General features: G+C 35.2%; 2 protein-coding genes across 3 annotated transcripts; one reads left to right on the top strand and one right to left on the bottom strand.

Moving 5' to 3' along the window:
* Positions 1 to 380: 380 nt before the first annotated feature.
* LOC123680601 (tyrosine decarboxylase-like) lies at positions 381 to 19,508 on the bottom strand. Of its 2 annotated transcripts, none has more exons than XM_045618582.1 (12): positions 19,310 to 19,508; positions 7,242 to 7,558; positions 5,482 to 5,533; positions 5,355 to 5,425; positions 5,060 to 5,296; positions 4,707 to 4,993; positions 2,801 to 3,053; positions 2,578 to 2,743; positions 1,524 to 1,576; positions 964 to 1,151; positions 825 to 911; positions 381 to 720 (listed from the first exon to the last, which is right to left on the bottom strand). In XM_045618582.1, exons 2-12 carry the CDS (start codon positions 7,554 to 7,556, stop codon positions 546 to 548), a joined length of 1,884 nt encoding a protein of 627 aa, XP_045474538.1. In that variant the 5' UTR covers positions 7,557 to 7,558; positions 19,310 to 19,508; the 3' UTR covers positions 381 to 545. The 2 variants fall into 2 exon arrangements, with proteins under 2 accessions (XP_045474538.1, XP_045474540.1); XM_045618584.1 differs by lacking the exon at positions 19,310 to 19,508 and adding an exon at positions 7,695 to 7,885.
* Positions 8,009 to 11,366, top strand: LOC123680602 (uncharacterized protein DDB_G0283697-like). The gene is made up of 2 exons (XM_045618585.1): positions 8,009 to 8,989; positions 10,868 to 11,366. Exons 1-2 carry the CDS (start codon positions 8,095 to 8,097, stop codon positions 11,299 to 11,301), a joined length of 1,329 nt encoding a protein of 442 aa, XP_045474541.1. The 5' UTR covers positions 8,009 to 8,094; the 3' UTR covers positions 11,302 to 11,366.
* Positions 19,509 to 23,310: the final 3,802 nt, after the last annotated feature.

Below are 23,310 nucleotides of genomic sequence, written 5' to 3'. Positions count from 1 at the left end.
AATTCATAATTAACAGCAATACCTACTAAAGTACAGAGAAACACGAGTGTTCCTGAATCGGAGGTACAAACGAAAAAGAGAGATTTCAAGAAAAAATTACTATGAAAATGGGATTGCAAACACTTTGTTTTTGAGATACAGGGTGTTAAAGTTAGGTTTTTTTTAACAGCACTTCAATATTCGACTGAAATTTGGCATAAATATTCCAATAAAGAGTTTACATTACGTGATATGTAATTTTCATTACAAATCTACAGAGTGATTTTTTTCTAGAACTGTGCCCACTTTTTTCAACATCATAAACATATTGAAAATATTAATTCGGTAAGTAGACGTCTTCAGGAAAGTTAGTGATAGAAGAAAACCATTAGAATTCGAATGATTGATTTATTGTTATGGCAAGGTTTATGGAAACAACTAGTGAAAATCTTCTACCAGTTGTTCTAAGAATTAGGTAGATACAGTTACTATAGACAGAAGCTCAGAAATAGAATACCATGATCGAAAAACATTGATACACAAACTCGTGAATAACACATGAACTTTTAATTTCCATTTCCAGAATTCTGCAATTTTTTTGGAGAAAACTTATATTCTGAAGAAGAATTAGAATTGTTAGCCTTTTTTGAGGTCCCTAAACACTCTGGAGATGGTGATCTGGTACCTCCATTCGTTTTTGATCCAGGATTCAGTCTCACACGAGTGTCCCAGTGGCGAAACCTGAAAAAATTTTTTAATGATAGTTATATTTCCAAACCCTGATATGTAGTTAGATAAATGTCTCGTTAAAAGATATTCATATCAAAGAATTCCTCAAAACCTACCTCAATGGAACATTACTACTTGCACTCTTGTCTTCTGTTTTATTTTGGAAGAGAAATGCTAAGGGCCAACTTATCCAAGATGGACTCCTGGAAACATCATGATTAAATAATGAAAAATTAAGATTTTTTGCATACTCACGAAGGTGATTGGACAGATTCTTGGGTCTGTATTTGAGTCTCTCCAGCAGTCCTTCTTGTAGTCGATGCAGCTATTGATGGATTGTATATTTTCGGGTCGCTTACCATTCGTACAAAGAAGGATCTCTTGTAAGCCAGAAGATCACGCTTCTTCTGGAGTGTAAGTTCGTGAACTTCGTCTTGGATCTCCTGAAGGTAATTTGAATTAGAATTTTATGGAGTAGTACGCACCGCAGATCTACCTTGTAGGTAGATCTGTATAGCCCACAGATCCACCTTTTTGGGTAGATCAATATAGCTCATAAATCTACCTTTTTGGGTAGATGAATACAGCTCATTGATCTACATTTTAGGTAGATCAATAAATACAGTACGAATGTTCTGTATAAGAACCCCATCTATGTATTTAAAGGGCTAAAAATCAAAAGATGATCTTTCATAGATGGAGCTTTCAACGTGATAGTTTTCATTCATTTGAAATAATTTTCTTCTATGGCCTCAATGTGTTTAATGAGGAAAAATTACCATTATTTAGAATATTAAGTATGAATTTTTACTTACTTTATCTGTTAAGATTTCGGTTGCAAACTCTGTGATTACATCCCAAGCGTAAGCTGAAAATGAAAATCAATTATTTTTTCATTAATTCAAAATATATCCAGAAAGACGAGACCCAATGCATACAATAATTAAAACGAAAAAAATACATAGGCGTACGACTTTGCTTCCACCGTTTTTTTCGAAATTCGAGGCATTATTGTAAAAAAAATAGTTATACATTTATGATATGAACTTAAAGACAGAATTTGGTTTTTCAGTGCATCAGGTGAAGAATATCTTCTTTCGGCCATAATTCCAGAACGCATGAAACTATCGCTTCGCGACCTTCGGGTTTTTTAATGCAAAATCGATGGATGTTAAGAAAATACTATCATTATAAATTTGAAATTTCGGAGTAAAATGAACAAAACAATGAACTTCTGACTTAGCGTCTCCTATCGAAAGCAGCAAAGATAAATTTATCATGAGTATATTTTGTCCTCGATCAACAAGATATTATCTCTCAGACGAGAAATAATTTGCTCAAAAATGTTGGTCAAACTGAAATTACAGGCATTTCAATCAGTCAGATTTCTCCCTTTCCGCTACCCTTATTGGATGTCGTAAATTCGAAAGTGACAATTCAAAAAGGGAGATAATTTTCCAAGGATTACAGTGATGATATTTTTTCTTCAACTTTATAAGAAATATTTTTGAGTAAAATTCGTTTTTCTACTCGACGATAGCTATTACGCCCCCTAGCGGTAGATGTATGAACTTCAAAACAATTTCTAGTGTGTTTTCTTTTCTTTTTACCGCAAGTCTCTACGATGAGTGTATCCTGAGATATAGCAGCTTACCTCGCTTATTTGCCCACCCTGTACATAGTCTATTGGAATCATTTTGCAAAAGCCAGCAATAGGGAGATTACCTGTACCTTATTTCTCTAAATATCTTGTAACATTGGCAAAAAGTAATTTATGTGAACAAATTGTTAGTAAAAACAGTTTCCCAAACAAGTGTGGGAAGTAATACTTATCGGTAAAGAGAGTATTCCTTAAAGGTAAGGACTTACTTATGTCATCCTCGGTAGCATGTTGTGCCACTACGCAAAATCTGATGAAATACGTATCTTTCACAGAAGCTGGCACCATGTGCAATTTCCCAGATTCATTTATGTTACTCAGTAATTTTTCATTAGCCCTATTAGATCCTTTCAAACGAAAACAAACCAAACCCAACTGAAACATTTATGAATCGACAATTTCATCAGAGTTACTCAGTAATATTTCACTTACCACTACTTTATGGCATAACTCAAATCTACTATCGCTTTTCACTAAAGCTTCGAATTGTTTCGCTAGCTTCAAATGATGTCTGATGTAAGATTGCAAGCCTGATATTCCGTAACATCTGAACACAAACCACAGCTTCAGAGATCTGAATCTTCTACTTAGAGGAACGCCCCAATGTCTATAATCTATGGTGGAATTTGAATAACCATGTTGCAGATATAGCGGATCGACTACAAGAGCTGATGTCAACTTGAATCTGGAAATATAAATACAATTCAATCCGATGAAGTGTTTCAAGCAAGAAATGAAAGATCGATGAAAACGTCCAGCTGTCAGAGAAATTGAAATATAATAACTGACAAAGAAACTACAACACCTAGAAGAAGGTGTCCAAATTTAAATTTTTTTTGGTAAAACATAGATAGTATAGTAAGAAGTAAATGATTGAAATTTGGAGGAAAAACGAAGAGTTTACAATTTTTTTTCAATAAATTGGTTAATAATTTGTTTGCCCCTCGCGATTATCTATACACTCCCTAACATGTCTTGGCATCGATGCAATAAGATGGTCTATTTCTTCTTGAGGGATACTATCCCAAGGTGCCTGTACTTTATATCTCAGAGCCGCCAAAGACCATGGGGGCTGGGGTAAATTTCCAAGCCTTCTTCTACCCATGATGTCCCAAACAAGCTTTATGTGCGAAAGACCGGGGGATCTAGGTGGCCATGGCAAAAGATTCTCTGGCAACATGGGGCGGGCATTATCTTGATGACATATTGGATTCTCGAGCCGGTTGAGGTAAGGGAGAACATAAGAATCCACTATTTCTTGAAGATAACGCCGCGCTTTCATGTTACCTTATGAATATTAGAGGTGACCTACTTGCATGTGCAATTGCACCCCATACTATAACACCTACTGTCCGATGACACTTAATATCAGAGTGAGGTTCACGTCTTTCTCCCTGACGTCGTCTAACCTAAGGAGAATCGAGATTCATCAGAAAAGACGACCTGATGCCATTCCACATTCCAATGTTGACGTTCTCTGCACCACTGTAATCGTTGCCGGCGATGCTCAACCGTCAGAGGTAACACAAGATGGAGTCGATAATGCTGCAGTCCAAAAAACCTTATCCGGCGGTAATCCATTCGGATAGTTACAGGATGGCCTTGTTTTCCTAACCACTCATCAGCCAAAGATCGAGTTCTCTAATGGCCATGAGTCTTAGATGTCGATCTTGAACTTCGTTTGTGCCCCTTCGACGCCCGTTGCCTACTCTTCTTCGATTTTAGGCATTTTCAAACCTCTATTGACTACATCTCATAACAGTTGTTCGATTTCTGTTCGTACGGTTAGCGATTTCTCGAAATGACAACTCCGCCCCCCGTAGACCAATAATTCGACTTCTTCGAAATTCAATTAGCTGGCCATAAATTCCGCGTACACGTGCTCTAGGCATCTTAACAACAACTAAACATCGATTTTGGAACTCCTCGAATAGCTGGTTTGTTGTAAAATTTGAAAACGACAACAATATTTAAGTAACAAGAATTGTTCACATGAAAACATATTTTTTTCTACAAATTCAATCATTTAGTCCTTGCTATACTATCTATGTTTTACGAAAACAAATTTAAAATTTAAACAGCTCCTTCTGGGTGTTTCTTTGTCAGTATATTCTTATAGTTTTGCACAGAACAGTTATATCTTGATATGTGCAAATTTTTTGGATTTAGAACTAGATAGCTCATTGAGAATGAAACTTCTGAGCACTGTATAACATAATACTTTCAACTAGGCAATAAATGATCTTTTATTTATCGCCATTATATGTATCATTCCTATATCTCATGAATATAGTTGTTTCTATTTGGAGTGAGTGAGTAAAATATTAAAATAACTTACCTATCCCGAACCCACATACAAGAACAGTCATAATTGGTCAACAGGAATTTGTTAGGATTAGTATTGAAAGAATCAGCATATTCTATCCCTTCCAATAGGTATTTCAATTCTGGACATATGAATGCATTTCCTGCGTAGGCTGCATCAACATGTAACCAAACGCATTGAAAATTTTGGACTACCTCGCCTATTTCCTTTATATTATCAAAAGAACAACATGATGTTGTTCCAAGAGTTGACGAAACAAAAAATGGAACGAAACCATTGCTTTCATCTTCTTCCATAGCCTAGAAAAAATATACTCTCTATTCGCATTTTATCTATTTATGTGAATTTGGTCGATGGTTTCTTACCAATCTCAACGTTTCGCTGTTCATAGAAGCATTATCATCAGCTTCTAAAATCCTTAGTTTGACGAAGCTTATCATAGCATCTTTCTCAACAGAAGAATGAGCTTCTCTTGAACAATAACCCATGAGTTTCGATAATAGTACACCTTCTTCTACATTTGGATGTTGCTGTTTCAATCTTTTGATTGCTTGTGCTCTTGCTGCTAACATTGCTACCAAAGTGCATTCGCTTGCGGATGTCTTAGAGAATAGTATCATTAAGAGAAGAAGAAATTTTATATTGTATATTGAAAAATACCTGTATGACACCACCGCCTCTACTTTCTTCAGGATATGAGAGGAATTGATCTGGCAGTCCTATAGCTTTCCCTGAAAATTTTTTCGATCACAATCTTCGTTCAAGATGAGAAACGATTTTTTCTTACCAAACCAATCTAAAACTATTGTTTCCAATTCTGTACAAGCTGGAGAAGCTGCCTGAAATAGCACAATGCTCAATTTGGAGAAGAAAAATTATATTTATGTACTTTTTTTTTTAAACCAAGTAGATAATCATTTAGGACATTATTTATAATGACAATGGCAATATTAATAATTATCAGTCAATTTAGGGCTTATGATAGGTTTGCCAATAAGAATTTTCATTTTGAATAGCACACATTGATTGTTCAAACTCACTACAAAAATAGTGAAAATTATGCAGTAACAATTCACAAAACTGAAACACTTTTGGGTCGTCATAAAGCGTTGATATCATATTTAGTGGTACCGGAAGTCAGACGAATTTTGAAGTTTTTTTCAAGATTTCTTCTCTCTAAACAAAGCTCAATGTCGAGTATTTATCTCATCTAGAGTCTTTCTTTGAAATGTTTTTACCAACCACGCGAACCACCCTGTATATATGTAAAGGGAAACTTTAAATTGCAATAAAACAACGATGGATTATTCGATTGACATGAATTTTATTTATCCGCAAGATAATCTTGTGGCATTACATTTCAAATATGATTTCTGGCATATGACCGTCACGGCTGGCTCGGATGTAGCCCAATCTAGACGTCGAATTTTCGATGACTTTTTACAACATTTGTGGCCGTATATCGGCAATAACACGGCGAATCGTGTCTTCCAAATGGTCAAGGATTTGTGGCTTATCCGCATAGACCAATGACTTTACTTAGCCCCACAGAAAGTAGTCTAGCAGTGTTAAATCACAAGACCTTGGAGGTCAATTCACAGGTCCAAAACGTGAATTTAGGCGGTCACCAAACGTGTCTTTCAATAAATCGATTGTGGCACGAGCTGTGTGACATGTTGCGCCGTCTTGTTGGAACCACAGCTCCTGGACATCATGGTTGTTCAATTCAGGAATGAAAAAATTAGTAATCATGGCTCTATACCGATCACCATTGACTGTAACGTTCTGGCCATCATCGTTTTTGAAGAAGTACGGACCAATGATTCCACCAGCCCATAAAGCGCACCAAACAGTCAGTTTTTCTGGATGTAACGGTGTTTCGACATACACTTGAGGATTAGCTTCACTCCAAATGCGGCAGTTTTGTTTGTTGACGTAGCCATTCAACCAGAAGTGCGCTTCATCGCTAATGGACGTAGTGCGCGATACGTATTCCGCACAGAACCATTATTTTCGAAATAAAATTGCACTATTTGCAAGCGTTGTTCAGGCGTGAGTATATTCATGATGAATTGCCAAACCAAACTGAGAATAAATCACTTGATAGCTGTCAAATCGGTTGCCATCTTGAACATAAATGCCAACTTAAAGTTATATACCTCGAAAAAAAACACCCGTTATAAAATTTCAAGTATTTCTCTCCAGTCTTCCTTTGAAATATTCTAACTAACAGTCTTCACCCTGTATATGTAGTATACGACTAGATTATTCCCTGAAGAGTTTATATTATAGCCATTGACGAGATATGTTATAAGTGATAAAAGTTGACATTTCGATTTTCACTGAAGAGTTCAATCAATATAAGAGACGTTTCACAATCAAACAACAAAAATAGTGTTTCTACATCAACATTTCCACGAAATTCGTATGAATAAATGATGAAAACCAAAATTTGAATCATTATGCAAAAAATTCTAATTTTTTTCTTCATTGGAGAACCTCAATATTTGCCCTTTCATAATAATAGTCGAATATAAAATGATTTACCCACGAAAATCCAATACACCCTATTCCGGCACTCAGAATTTCCGCCATTATACTCGGATATGAATTTCCAGAGGGAAAATATGCGTGGAATCTAGGGTGCTGCCAATGAGTCACACCGGGCATGATTTTATTCTCAATGTCTGCTAGTATTTCCTTCCAATCCTCTGGATGATAGGGAGCTTCTTCTGGGAGCAGTTTTCTCAAATAACCTGGCTCAATATCTGGAGTTACCCTTCGCACATCGATCTTCTCCAAATAGTCTTTGATGTAATCTATCATCTCCTTGCCATAGCAGCTGAACTCTGATCCGTTCATATCTAAAAAAAAAACTAATGTTATTTAAAGTTCTCAAGTTCTTAAAAATGAAGGCAAAATAATATTGGCATTTTATAGAGGATAAAAATTCAAATATTGTTGTAATCCAGGCTTTTATCAATTTTGTAGACTACTTACACTCCTATTGTATGTTGAACAACAACTTTTCGAACCTTCATAGCTTAATTTTCAAATTAATAATCTTGGGGATTGAATTCTTGAAGTTATTAATCCTAACTTTGCAATGCTAAAGAACTGAAGAAACAACTAACGAAGATACCAGAATATTCATCTTAGATTTTAGGCTCACAAAAACCTTTAACATGTTTTTCATATTTCTTCTCTCATGACATCTTATCAACTCGCTCTGTCTATGGATGAATTTTTGTGTCATCGAACCACAAAATAAATTGATATAACGCAGGTTCAATAAACAAGGTAGGCTTTCTACAACAAATTCTCTATAAATTCTGACGTCTGAAATAGACAAAGCAATTTTCTTTCAATCGTAATCAAAATTCGATATAACTGAATAATTATGGTGAGATTCGGAGGCAAAATAAAATCTTCAAGTGGAAGGAAGGGAACACTTCATAGTCAAGTGAAGGGCAGGCGAAACGTAAAAAAGAAACCTCTACTCCCTAAAAAGGGTTTGAACCAAACTTCATACGAGACTGGATTTTTCGATTTTTTTAAAGTATTCTGGAAGAACAATGCTCGCATGGAATTGCTTCAATTAACAAAACAAGTTGCTAACGCGTGGGAAGCTTTACTACCAAAACCAAAACTGAGTAAGAAAAGAGTACTTAAGGACTATTCCAAAGAACTCAAAGCTCTTCAAGACGAAGCACAAAGACAGCAAATGGAAAGAGAAAACCTTGAAAGAATGAAAAAAGAAAAATCCAATAAGAAAAAAACAGAGGAGACATCTGACGAAGATGCTGCAAGCAGAACAGATGCAAGTAGCAGAAGCAATTTTGATGATAGCGAGGCCAGTGTTCGTAGTACTCAAAATGAGGATCAAGAAGATGATGATAATGAAAGTCGAAGTAATGAAGAGGCGGATGATAATGAAAGTCAAAGCGAAAATGATGATACAAAAAGTTACACTGGCGAAGAAAGTATGAGTGAAGCAAACACCTTATCTCGTGATTACTCTGCATCTGACGTCGATGACAATAGAAGAAATGGAAATGAAGGTAATAACAGGAAACGAAAGGCCAAAGAGAGAAAATATAAAAGTTATGAAGCATACCTCAAAGCAAAGAAATGTAAGGTCGAAACGAACGATGAAGATTCCTATAATGATGAAAGAAACAATGACAACAAACATTCAACTCCTAACCCAAATCAACAAGATAATAATTCTAACAAAAAACCTGAAGATGGTATATTTTTTCCTATGAGGGAAGAAACATCTTTCGAAAGAATAGGTTAGTATTTGAAGTGAAACTGATCACTTATTCCTTTGGAAAAAATTAATCTTCAGCATATTATTTTGAATTTTACATGAACATCTTTTAACGATATAATAGAAGATAGGTATTTGGGAAATATTTGATGATATAGTTGCTAAAGCCAATACAGGCAATTAATTTTTGTCATAGGTACTTGTGTGTCATTCGTTGCTCAAAATCTTAGCTATAAATAATTTCTCAAATACTCTTGGATTCGAAATGATTTTTTGTTTTTAACCTCTCAATATTTTCTTAAGAAGTTAGTAGGATTCATGTGGTCCTAACTGATTGCCCATTAGTTTATGTTACCCTTTTATCATATATTTGCCCATAACTGCATAGACTTTTGAAGTAGCCTATATACCTATTCCTAAGAAACTCAATTTTCTTCAAAACATTGAACAGTTTTCACCTAGAATTTAGAGCATTTAATCATTTGATGTTTGAATGTGCTAATGGAAAAGGTTGCAAATCTGACATAATATCAGGCCATTTGAAAAGTCCTCGATCTAGTATAGTAAAACACATTTTTTTGGCAAAATTCGATTTCAATATTCAACATAGTTGCCTTCGAGGGCGATATAGCGATTATAGCGATCTTCCAACTCTTCGATATCATTTTTAGTACGATTTGTCTTTCGCTTCAAAATAGGCCTCAGTTTCGACGGTAACTTCTTCATTGGCGCTAAATTTCTTTCCAACGAGCATACTTTTGAGGTCTGAGAACAAGGAAAAGTCGCTGGGGACCAGATCTGGCTAATACGGTGGATGCAGAAGCAATTCGAAGCACAATTTATGCGATTTTGTCATTGTTTTCATTTAATTGTGACACGGCGCATTATCTTGATGAAACAGCACCTTTTTTTAACGAATTCGTCCTTTAAACGATCCAATAACGCTATATAATAATCGCTGTTGATGGTCTGACCCTTTGGAGGTAATCAATGAATATTATACCTTCCAAATCCCAGAATACTGATGCCAAAACCTTTCCAGCTGACTGTTGTGTTTTTCCTCGCTTTGGATTCGGTTCATCTTGTGTAGTCCACTTAGCTGACTGTCTATTGGACTCCGAAGTGAAATGATGGAGCCATGTTTCATTCATTAACACATATCGACGCAAAAAATCAGGTGTATTGCACTTGAACAGCTTCGAGCACTGCTCAGAATCATTAACACGTTGATGCTTTTGTTGATTATGAGCTCGTGCGGCACCCATTTTGCACACAGCTTTTTCATGTACAAATATTCGTGAATGATATGATGTACACGTTCAGATGATATCTTCACAATGTCTGCTATCTCGATCAACTTCACTTTACGGTCATTCAAAATTATTTTGTGAACTTTTGTGGTTTTTTCGTATGTGACAGCCTCTTTTGGTTGTCCACTGCGTTCGCCGTTTTCGGTGCTCATCTCACCACGTTTGAACAAAGCATACCAATCAATGATGATTGATTTTCTTGGTGCAGACCCCGGAAACTCTTCATCAAGCCAACATTTTGCTTCAACTGTATTTTTTCCATTCAAAAAGCAATATTTAATCAGCACACGAAATTTTTTTTTCGAATAACAAAAGTAGCTACATTTCACAATAAAAATCATATGGATTTAATACTAGCACCGCCATCTGTGCATCAGTCCGGGGACTTTTCAATTGACCTAATATACGACGTCCTTGCTAGTATAGACTGATCAGCTTATTAAGTTTCACCGAAACCTATACGAGTATTTACGAGAATACCGATTCAAAAAGAAAATTGAAATTTAAGATCGTTTGTTATATCTTTGTATGAAGGTTCTTTCCGTCATTTGAGACTCACTGTTGCTCAAATCTCTGTGTATTTTTTTCAGTTAAAAATGATTATAATGATCAGAACGAAATGATGAGGAAGCTGAAACTTTTTGGATCCACAAACGACATCGATGGTCCGGACAATGACGATATAAAAAGACCCGATAGTATTGACAGCCTTGCTTCAGTCGAAATGCCAAAATTACCCTCTCAAGGTAGAGATGTCAACTCGATCTCTAGAACAACAGATACTCTTCACGTGAAAAATTTAGTGGTTGGTATAAGGCAACCGGAACTACAGGAAATCTTTAGAGTTTTCTTGAATGAGATTATTCTGATCAGGGTACTCGATAACAAATTTAATGGAGAAGCTATCGTAGAGTTCAAGACTGTTGAAGCTGCTGAGAGGGCTTGGAGGCAAATGAATGGTGTAGAGTACAAACGGCTCCCTTTGGTTCTGGAGTTTGCCGACAAGGAAGATTTTCTTCTTTGAAGTATTCATTTCATATGTCTTCTTGTGAAGGTAATCGTGAATAAATTGACAGATTCAATAACAAATTGTTTTCAAAGTAAACACATTGAAATTGATTGAGAGAACAGCACAAAATTTCAAAGCGAAATACTCATTTATGAAGAAGATTGAGAAAACTTTTTGAAAAATAATATACACAAATCGTCGAAACTCTTGGCCCCTTTTAGGTTTCTCAAGAAATAAACAATCTGTTCTAGAAATGAGATGAATAGTTTTCTCTATTTCAACTCCAATATATTTTATAGAAAATATTTGTTGGTTACCTCTTTACGTAATGCAGGATGAGACAAAAAAGAAGAATGGGAAAAAAATTAAATTGATCGATTAATTATTTGTGATTAATTAGAGTTACACATATTCAGAGGTGCAGTATCGCGCACCATAATAGCACCAACCTTCGAAAGGAAAGAAGAAGAAGAAATAGTTATTCTACCACTGAATCCAAATTCAATAGTCCGTATTAAAACCTCTTTCTTTTAATCAACTGCTCAATACGCCTAGGCATCCCACGAATCAAGTCATTAATGAAATTTTCAGGCATATACGTTCCATTGAAAGGCTAAACTCAATTTCTGAAAAGTTGAAGGTGGGTTTTGGCGATTGGATATTGCTCTCCCTAAGTAATCCCATACTTGCTCAATTGTGTTCATGTCTGGTGAGTTTGTTGGCCAGTTCATTCTCTGGATATTGTTGTTTTGAATAATGTTATCAGCGTTATCATCCTGATAAATGAAATTATCCCCAAATTTGTTGCACAGAGGAAAAATGAAGGGTCCAATGGTGTTTTCTACGTAGATGGCACCAGTAAATGTTCGTTCAACGATAATAAGAGGGGTACGGCGACCGAACATTATACACCCCAGTACATTACTGATCCGTCTTGAAAGGGCACAACTTCCAGGAGGAAATTGAGTGGCTCTAGTCTGCCTGGACCTCTCCAACCCCTTTCTCGTCGAATATCACTTTGTTAAATGAATCATGACTGGTCCGAAAAAAGTACATTGCGCCATTGTGGTAAAAGCCAGTCTTGGTGGTGTTCTGCCCTTGCCGACGGGTAGCTCTATGTCCAGGTGATAGCTGAGGTACTCTTAAAAGTCTTCTTGCTCCTAAATTTGAGGAATGCGATCAAGTCTTTAGGGTACTGGTTGAAACTACCCGTCTATAGGTCCTCAAAAAATGACTTCAGAGGGCTGTTACAATTACCGTTCGAATCCTTTGAGTAAAATTTGCGATATCATGGTCTTTCCTTGAAGATTTTACTCTTGGTCGATCAGGCACCGGTCTCCGGGCAACGCTACCAGTTTCCAGGAAAAGGGCCACTATCCGCCTTACTGAAGTCCGTGGAATATTCAAACGTTACGCAAGCTGATGGTTCGACAATGCTTCTTCATGTAGGGCTACTATCAATTCTTGCTCAAGCCAAACTGAAAAATGGGATGTTTAGGCATTTTCCACGGAATATTCTCCATATTACAACTCTCGTTATTCGCTGAAAAGTGATTAACTTCGAATACACAAAAAACTTGTCTTGTTATACTTTCAACAAGTTGACAGTCGACAGGAGGGGAAGGCTTTTTACGATGTGTGTATATTCTCTAGAGAATAACCGAAAAGTAAATATAATTTCCATGCTGAAACAAGCTCTATGAGGATGTCAATAAAGGGATGGACCACCGTAATTGTTTACGACAGCGGCAAATTTTCTAGACATGCTTCTTATCAGGATATCATCTTGTTTTTCATAAATTTGTTGCCAGTGTTTTCTCTAACAGTTGATTGCGTTGGTCATAGCATTACCTTACTTTCCTGTTCACATAAGAGACTAGTGACTGTGTGTGCTCTATGAAGACTATGATACATTGATAGTATATTGTGCAACAAGTGGGAAGAGTCCAACTTTTCTCGCGACTGTGGCAAACACACGAGCGAAAAAAGGACTTTCTCCACATGTTGCACACTATACTTCTCCTACAACTGCACAAATTTCAATAATTCAAGTTATGGACTTGATTCAAATCAAAATGGCCTTCGTTGACAGTATGTGCTAATTGATTGCGTTTCCATAGAAACGACTCAAAACCCCAATTGCATTGGTCTACCAAGCGAGATGTGGGCTAAGTGCCGTGAGAAATAATATTTCCCACAGTATGAGAAATACATAGTTTTGAAATTGAGTAAGCTATGAAGAATACGCTACTTTTCATAGCAGTTGTAGGAAATAGTATATTGTGCAACAAGTGGGGAAAGTCCAACTTTTCTAGTGTGGAAGTTTGTGACACGAGCCTGAAAGGCGAGTGCCGCAAACACTCGAGCGAGATGAGGACTTTCTCCACATGTTTCTCACTATACTTTTCCTACAACTGCACAAATTTCAATAATTCAAGTAATGGACTTGATTCAAATCTAAATGGCCTTCGTTGACAGTATGTGCTAATTTATTGCGTCTCCATAGAAACGACTCAAAAGCCCAATTTCATTGGCCTACCAAGCGAGATGTGGGCTAAGTGCCGTGAGAAACAATATTTCCCACAGTATGAGAAATACATAGTTTTGAAATTGAGTAAGCTATGAAGAATACGCTACTTTTCATACCAGTTGTAGGAAAAAGACATTTTTCGCTTAAATCTGCAGCATATGGCACAAACGCAGGTTGCACAATATTGCTTTGATATTGACAAGCCATTATGAAACCTTCTACGGTAACGAGATTAGATTCTACAGTTCACTTCTTGATTGATTATAGCTCAAATTTGGGTTTCTTCGTGCTTGTAAATTTATGAATTTGTCATGAACCGGCATGTGTTTCTCAGATATCCACTGTTCCTTGAAAAAGTTGCTTCAAACGACTTATCACGTTTTTTGAGAAATTTACCATGATTCTATTACACTTATATGAAGCGTATCTTCGTCGAGAGTAAATTGAGTGGCCAACTTGAAAAAAGTTTTTTTTTCAATACGTATCGGTATCAGAATTTCCAAATAATTTACTCAAATCAGAATTTAATCAGAGTGAATCTGTATCCAATCAGTTTTTGTCGCGCTCGAATGAGTCAGCGAAGTCGTTTGCTTCGGGGTTCAAAGTAGACGGGCAAATACCTGAGGAGATATTGATGGCATTTCGATAGCACAGAAAAGAACTCTACGAACAAACGGGATTTCTGTGGCGGTACCGATTAAAAAAGCGAGGATATATACCGCTCATAATAGATAGGTGAGCATTTGTATGAATGCTTATCCTTTGTTAATAATTTTTGGCACACGTTTTCAGCGTTCAGTTAAGCTTATATGAGCTAGAGTAGAGTATAATAGCCAGACGATGAAACAAATGATAGGGTCTACGATTTGACGTAATATCAATGATGACCCATAAATAGAATGACAGTCACTCTCCGTTACTTCATACACTGATTAAGATGTATAGAAACTCTGGTGTTTCTACTTATACCTGTAAAACTTTCAGATAAAACGAAAAAATAAAAATATTTTTCAGATTTGTGTTTACTTGATTTTGAGAGATCATGACAGTTTCAGATGGCGCATACAGCGTTTATATTTGACATTTCTCGCGATTCTCGACCCTCGTGGCTAAGATGCATAGAAAACCTGGTGTGTGCACTGATTCGATTTTGTTTTAGACTTTGAGAAAGTCCACCTGTTGCTTTAGTGTTTTGCTGACTAGAGTTCTGTAAGGTGGCGCTCTTTAGGATTGTTCGAATTCCCGCTATGTATCAAATAATGATTTGAGACACTGCAAAATTTCACAAGAAATTAGAATTCAGTTCCTTTTGATTTATTAATAAAATAATGGAATATACTGACAGACGACTACTGTATATTCTGGTATATTCAGAGTAAGATGCATAGAATACCTGGTGTGTCTACTTATACCTGTAAAACTTTCAGACAAAACGGGAGATTTATACCTACTTGATTTCGAGGGATCGCGGGCTTTTCAGATGGCGCATACATCGTTTGAATTTGACATTTCTCTCAATTCTCGATACTTGTGAACCAAGGGCGTAGATCTTTTTTTTCTTGGGGAGGTATAATCGAAAAAAAATTTTTGACAACTTTTATTCATATCTGTAATGTTAGAAAAAGAAGTTTGATAATGAAGTTTGAACCAAATTACTCGAAATAATTTTTGTTGTTACTAATTCGGTTGTTCTTACCTTGTTCTCAAATAAGAGTTACGAAGGAAAATGAGAAATTACTTGTATAATTTTGAGAAAAAAAAGTTTCATGAATATGAGCCCACAAACGCTTTGCTTTCAATATACAGGTTGTTTCTAGTGTGTCGTACAGTTTATCAAATATTTATTAATCTTCGCTACAGATTAGGTAAATAACTACCAAAACTTAAAGTTAATGCATTCATTAGAGCTTACTAGCTGGATCTTTATAATAATTTGGATTATCCTGAGGATTACTAGAGATTCTTTCTCGAAATCGATAGCAGATACGACAAAACTATAACAAACCAAAAAGTGTAGTACTGGACCAGAGTTTTTTCTACATTTTTCTAAACTAACAGCCATTCACCAAAATATATTTTTGGTGGAAGGAAGCAGGCATCCTTCCAGAAAATATATCACCCTGTAGATTTGCATTCAGAATTAGCATATCACATAGTGAAAACTTTAAACTGGAATATCTTTGGCCAATTCATATTAAATATCTTGTGAAGGGAAGGTTATACGAGAAAATAACTTGAACTTCAACACATGTATTTCAAAACTAAATGTTTGGGGACTCATCTTATAGGACTTTTTTTCTTGAAATGATCCGGAAATCTGTCATTTTCATTTATATCTCCAATTTAGGAGCACCGTGTAATTACCCCCAGAATCCCCCTATTTCTACGCTCTTGTCATGAACTTTGAGTATAGAACAATAATATTTTATATTCTATGGTCTGTCATTATATTCCATTCATTTGAGTAAAAATTCGATATGAACTGAATTGTAATTTATTGTGAATGTTTGCAGTGTCTAAAATCAGTATTTCCTTTTTAAACGGCACCAGGGCAGATGCGGGAATTCGAAAAATTTTAAAGAGCGCCACCTTACAGCACTCTGGTGAAGCAGACCACCAAAGCAACAGGTGGGTCTCTCAAAAAGTCTGAAACAATATCGAATCAGTAAACACACCAGGTATTCTATGCATCTTAATTCAGAGTATGGAAGATTGTCACGAGCATAGAATATAAAATATTATCATTCTATATAGACGAGAATCTAGAGAAATGTCAAATATAAACGCGATCTCTCGAAATCAAGAAGGTATATAAATCTGAAAAATCTCCCGTTTTTGTCTAAAAGACATTAATTTCATTGTGATTTCGATATGAAACAAATTGTAATTTTTTGTAAGAGTTTGCATTGTCTCAAAACAATATTCCATATGAATGAATTCGAACAATTCAGAAGAGCGATACCTTACAGAACATTGGTGAGTTTTCACCAAAGCTAGAGGTGGACTATCTCAAAAAGTGTGAAACATAAAAGAATCAGTGCAAACACCAGGGTTTCTATGCATTATATCAGTGATGAAGCTGCATTGAAAAAAACTCAAAAAAAAAAAAAAATTTAAGAAGAATTTTGCATTGCAATTGATTGATGCATTATTATGGAGAAGGCGATAAGTATCATACTTGTAAATTTTGCTGATGGCTTAGGAACCAGCGTGTTAACAATATATATTATATTAGCAACAGAAAGTGTTAATAATACAGAAAGCTGGATCGGGTAAAAGATATCTACTCGATGCAAGTAATCTCGAGAACAAAGAAATGTTTTATTTCAGTGACAGTTGTGAATATTTTAATAATTGAAATCTATATTAGCTTTCTATGAAAGATGATGAAATTATCAGGTAGTTTCGAATAATTATAGTGCACTTTTTCTCCTACCAAATTTATGGACTTAATTGAACCTTGAGGGTTATGAACAAACCCCTCAAGGTTTAATTAATCTAACCCTAAACGCCTAGCAAAATTCTGGATGTGATAGAGATGTTATGGTACGTGAACTGACTCAATTTCCTCTGAGATAGTTATTATTTTGATATTATTAGTTATATCTTTGCTTCCGATAGAAGTAAAAAGTTTGAAATCTTCCTAATATTCCGTCTGTAGCTCATAATTGAAATTATACAAGTTGAAATATATGAAGTTATGGAATTTTGAGCCAAAAATTGTATTTTTTTATAGAAGAAGGTTTGGCTCACTGAGCCAGAATTGATTTTCCTACTTTTTTGTGATGATTATACCGGTTTATCGAATTTTTATTAATCTTCGCTACAGATTGAGAAAATAAGTAGCAAAACTTATAATGTATTTATCATATATAGCTTACTAACTGGATCTTTATAACAATTTAGATTTTCTTGAGGTTGACTAGAGAATAGTTTGAAATTTTTTTCTCGAAATCAATAGCAGCTACGACAAGATGCCAAATGTGTACTGGACCAAAGTTACTTTTTAAATTTGACTCAACTAACAGTGGACCACCAAAAAAAAAAAGTTCTAGAGGATAGAAGCGGGCACTGTCCCAGAAAATTCATCACCCCGTAGATTTGCACACAAAATTACCAAAGCGCATGATGAAAACTTTAAATTGGAATATTTTTGCCGAACTTGAGTTAAATATCTTGTGGAGAAAGATGCTATGAGAAAAATATTTGAAAAAATCGAACTTCATTAGAGAATGAAGCGTTTGCGGGACCTATGTTAATGAAACTTTTTTTATAAAATGATCCGAGGGGTCTCTCATTTTTGTTTGTACCTTCAACTCAGGAATACCCTGTATAGTTGAAATCTTTTTATAGTTGTATTTCTAATTCCTTCTTGAAGAATATCTCAGTACTGAGAGACATAATAATTTCAGAGTTCCCAAAACGAAATAAATATTGCTCAATTCTGAACTCTATACGGAAATTAGAAAGTAGATTTTGAAAGTTGGCATATATCAATTGCAGACTTTATTTAATTACCAAAATACTGAGATGTTCTTTGTGATGAGGTAATTTGAAACCATTTGGAAGCGATTTTCGTTAAATGCACTCTTCTCCTGAACCAATGAATCAAACAACTGGTATTTTCCATAGAACCCCTATCCTACTAAAAAACTGTTGTATTTGCCACATCATCCAAGTATCATGTCCATTATTAAGCGGATCTTATCGGAAAAAATTCAAAAATGTATGATTCCCGAACTATTTGTAGTAGGTATTACTAAATAAATAAACATTTGAAATGTTATGATTCTCCGTGATTATGATATTTTTTCATTCAATTTTTTGTCTTCAAAATTCATGTAGATATTGGATCAATGTGGTATTAAAATTGATTTCATGGTAATAGTTCTTATAGTTTCCAAATTTTTTCCAATCCATTTGAATTTCACACTTTCCTAAGGGTAGAGTGAAGACATTTCAGCGGAAATCAAAAACTTATTCCACCGAATGATTCCAAATTATTAGAAATAATCTGAACAATTGCAGCGTTCCTCCCAAAAAGGCTACAATATAATTAAATCGTCATCTGCTGCCTGCTACTTTTATGTAGATGGAAATTCTACATCTCACAACAAATTAAAAAAATCACATTAATTTGGATTTTCCTACCCACTTGAATTGAGAACTTAATTTATTTATTGACCTCTAAAGTATTGTGAATTATAAAACTTAAGATACTAGCGTATGAATGAAGTATGAGAATAGATGTTAAACTTCCGCCAATAAAGCCTAATTCATTTAAGTTTCAGTTGTTTTCTCAACTTCCGTCCTAACCAAATTATATCCTGACGCATTTAGCTTAAGCGATAACTATAACTCATACTATATATATTCATAACTATTACCTATAACTTCAGGAAAAAAATCCGATAAATTCAATATAATTCTAAACGCATAATGTTAAACTTGGAATGGAGATCATGTAGAGTCAAGGTAAAGTTCAATCCCTACCTGTTGCTGGAGGTATTCACTAACTGGAAAACGCAACGGAAAATGCTCTTCGAGTTTTCACCACCGACTGATGATATGACCTGTCTGCTAGGGGAGAAGACGAAGAAGCAAGGAGGGAAACCTACCGCAGCCAACAATGATCTCGCTCATTCCATCGGCACTACAGACAGAAATTTTCATTGATTTATTTTTCATTCACCCTGTCCATCTGTTGAGAACAATTCTTTGTTATAAGCATAACTGAGAAAGAGCCTATAGGTTTTATTGATAGTCTGCGAAAATACCATCTTTCCAATTAAGACAAAAGTACTGATTTGAAGTCAGGAGCTTTCGAGCACTTGAAGAGGATACCCAATACATGTGTGACTACAAAACCCATAGAATTGAGATTTTGCTTGTTTATATTAAATCACAATTTCAAACAATTTGAGAAATTTTAAGCAGATCACATCACAGGAAACATTTAAAGGGTTCTCCAATAAGAGGTTTTATTTTGAATAACCCGTTATCTGGGCAGCTGTCATCTTTTGACATTTAGCAAGTAAAAACACCACCATTACTGAAAATTGAACGAAACACGCTTCAACAACACATGAAATGGTGAAAATTTTGCAGTCAAATTTCGCAAAAGTAAAGCACCTTTGGGCTGGCAAGAGTGACACTGGAGGAAAAATTCGATCTTTGGATACAAGTTAGTGATATGAAGAATCGAAACCGTCGTGTCGATCAGAAACAACTGAGAATATTGCCGATGTAGCCTGTAGTTTTGACAAAAATTCAGGATTGTCGATTCCTCGTCGTTCTTGGGAATTAGGCATTCCAAAAAGATCATTATACCGTATTTTGCCTACACACTTAGGTCTTAAAGTCATCTTCATTGATGAGGCCCATTTTCACATTGGAGGCTACACTAATAAGCAGAATTTTCACATTTGGGACTAGAAAATCCAAGAATGAACCCTTTCCATTTCAACATGATTGGATTTGTTATTTTATAAACATTGGGTGTAGGGAGTCATCAAGCCAAGTAGCTTGAAATTTCAACCAAATACTTGGCTTGAAAATCAAGCTCGTGAAAAATTACATACTTGAGCTTGACTTGATTTTAGATATTTATTGTTGGACTTGACATCAAGCTACTTGATATTAAGCTACTTGATATTACATGAGTTTGATATGCACGTGTCGCACGGCATATATTTCTGCAATCTCGTGCGCGCTTAGACTAAATAAGGAGATTCCTCGAGCGCCAAGAGACTGAAACATTCGACAGTGTGACTTTATAAGTAGTTTTCTCACATTTCTATGAAATCTATTGGTAGATTCTGGTAGTTTCAGAAATACCTTTCCAAATTTGGCCAAAATGGCCAGGGATTTTTTATCAACGCCAGCATCTTCAGCTCCTGTTGAAAAACAATTTTCCAGAGCTGCTCTTACACTTACAAACACCCGCAATAGGTTAGGCGACAAATCTATAAGATGCCTTATGTATCTCAGATCCTGGATGGAAAATTATGAAATCAAACAAAGCCTGGAGTTTCCTGAATATTGAGATATTTTATATTTTTATTTTGTTTTGATTCAGAATGATTTAATTGATGTTATATTTCAAAAGAGTTGATATTCTTGGTTCTTTTATACAATGAGTTCAATAAAAAAAGTGTTCTTTGCAAGGTTTCTTCTCATTTCATCATTTTTTCATTGATGTGACGCTATACGATAAAACTGCTGAAAATCAAGTAGCTTGATATGATTCAAATAATAAATACTTGACTTAAGATTGAAAAACTACTACTTGACTTGAGCTTGACTTGATATCAAGTCGAGTAGCTTGAAAATCAAGCCAAGCTGTGAATATCCCTACTCCTCATCATTTGCTCTAACACTGAGAGTTCAATCCGTGAGAGGTTCCTTTGGCAGGATATAAGAATCGGAAAGGTTTATGTTGAATTTATTACTTACGACTTCATCAAATGAGAGGCTAATCAAGCTCTTTCTGACCTACAAATCTGGAAATTCAGAAATCATTAAATCGTAAAATAGATTATGGCCCATTACCCCTGACAATTGACTACGCTATCTTGAGAACTTCGTCTGAATACTTTCGCAGCCGTTGATTGTTTTTCAGAATATTGATTTCTGGATGTTGAAAATTTCACTCAGTTACTTAACGTCGTATTATTTCAAGTAGAAATGGCTACTAAAAAGTTTAGATCATCTTGGCTTTGGCAGGTAGTGGGTGATAAAGATGCATGAAACTGGGAGCCAATTACGTCATAATTATAAAAGCAGAAATTAATTACCAATTACCAAAAGATGTTATCTCAAGTATCAGAGCCTTTGCATTGAAGAGTTTGTACCTTTCTTTCAATCGATATGATTACGTAGATCACGAAAATGCTTGAAGTTGGGTGATTAGTACATTATTTCAGAAATAAATTGATATTTCGAAAAAAAATTAGATAATTTTTCCCGAGGCTGTCTTCTCTTGTGGACTCAACATACGGACCTGAAAGCTCATCATGTTCTAGATCATAACTAGATCTTCGAAGAACGTTTTTATTTGAGGAGTCTGTAACAGATATTTCAGAAGATTCAAGACGATTTTTGTGAAGATATTCAATTTTAACTGATTTTTCCAAAATTTCGAGTTCAGTTTTCTCCTCGGTTGCCTCTTAAACTGTGAGTTCTACGAAAAATCGGTGAATGGTGTGGAAATTGACGATCTCTAATTATTCACATTCTATTCTTACCAAAAATTAACAAAGAGTCGGCACATATTCGTGTTATGACAAAAACTCGGAAGTGCTTTGGGCTTAGTAATCCGCCAAAGTGCTAGCGAGCACTTATTAATAAGAGGATTAAGCACTAAGCCTTTTGTGAAAGTGCTTGAATTACTAAGCACTGAGCACCGCTTTTAAAAAGTGCTCGGAAGCACAAAAAGGCTGCAAGTGCTTTCGAAAGCACTAAGCACAATGTTTTGGCACAGCTCTGCTTTGCATAGTGGAAACTCCTCCGCAAGGCAATAGTGAATTTCAGCCTGATTTTTTAGCACGAACATAATATGTACATTATAGTCGAAGATTCCAGAGCAGCCAGACAATACTTCTGATTGAAAAATTTATCGAATTGAATAGCATTTTTATAGTTTACGAAGTTATTCTTACTTTGCTAGTTTAGGCCGTACATTTTCAACTTTTATTGAATGCTGATTGCTAGTTTTCATATGTTGATGTTCATAAGTTGAACAATTAGTAGGCAGTAATCATCATACCAACTTTCAAATGTTCTATGTTCTAATTTATTGTCAACTCAGCACTTTTTTATGACCAGAAAAACCCATTGTCCAAATCTGACTGAGTGTTGCAAAACCTGTAAGGAAGTCACTGGCAGAAATAATAACATTGATTGTACAGGTTGTCTTGAATTCGATGCTCACTGGAAGCATTTCGAGAACTATAAAACTTAGAGTTTTTTTTTTTCGGAATAATAAAGTTATCAGAAAGCAGATAATAGATATCTTGTTTCATTCTTGAGTTACAGGGCGTTTCTGAAAAATGATTGTGTCAAATATTCGCTATTTTTTTCTGGTTTATAATGTCAATATGATAATCATATCAGATTATGGAGATTAATAACCATTTTGGAGATATAGAGGAGAGTTGGTGTTTTTTAAATGAAATACACTTTATATTTCAATGCAGCTTGTTAGCCTCAGGTTCATCGTTAATTTGAAAAAAAAACTAAAATCCGATGTTTCGAGAACTAAATTTGCATTTCATGAATTGTAATTGATTGTTCGTTGGGATTTTCAAGAAAAACATAAGCCAATAAAATTTTCGATTACAAATAATTGATTCCAATTCAAGAAATGTTAAATTTAGTTATCGAAACATCGAATTTTAGTTTCTTTCTGTCGCAGACTACTCCACACAGTTAGCAAATGCGGTTTTCTCTTATTTAATGTTCTTCCTCGATAACTGGTTAAAGTATTCAATTTG

The sequence above is a fragment of the Harmonia axyridis genome, chromosome 5 (assembly GCF_914767665.1).
Source record: "Harmonia axyridis chromosome 5, icHarAxyr1.1, whole genome shotgun sequence".
Taxonomy (NCBI): Eukaryota; Metazoa; Arthropoda; class Insecta; order Coleoptera; family Coccinellidae; genus Harmonia; species Harmonia axyridis.
The sequence above is the reverse complement of the archived record's forward strand: the minus strand, read 5'-3'. Positions and strand labels throughout refer to the sequence as shown.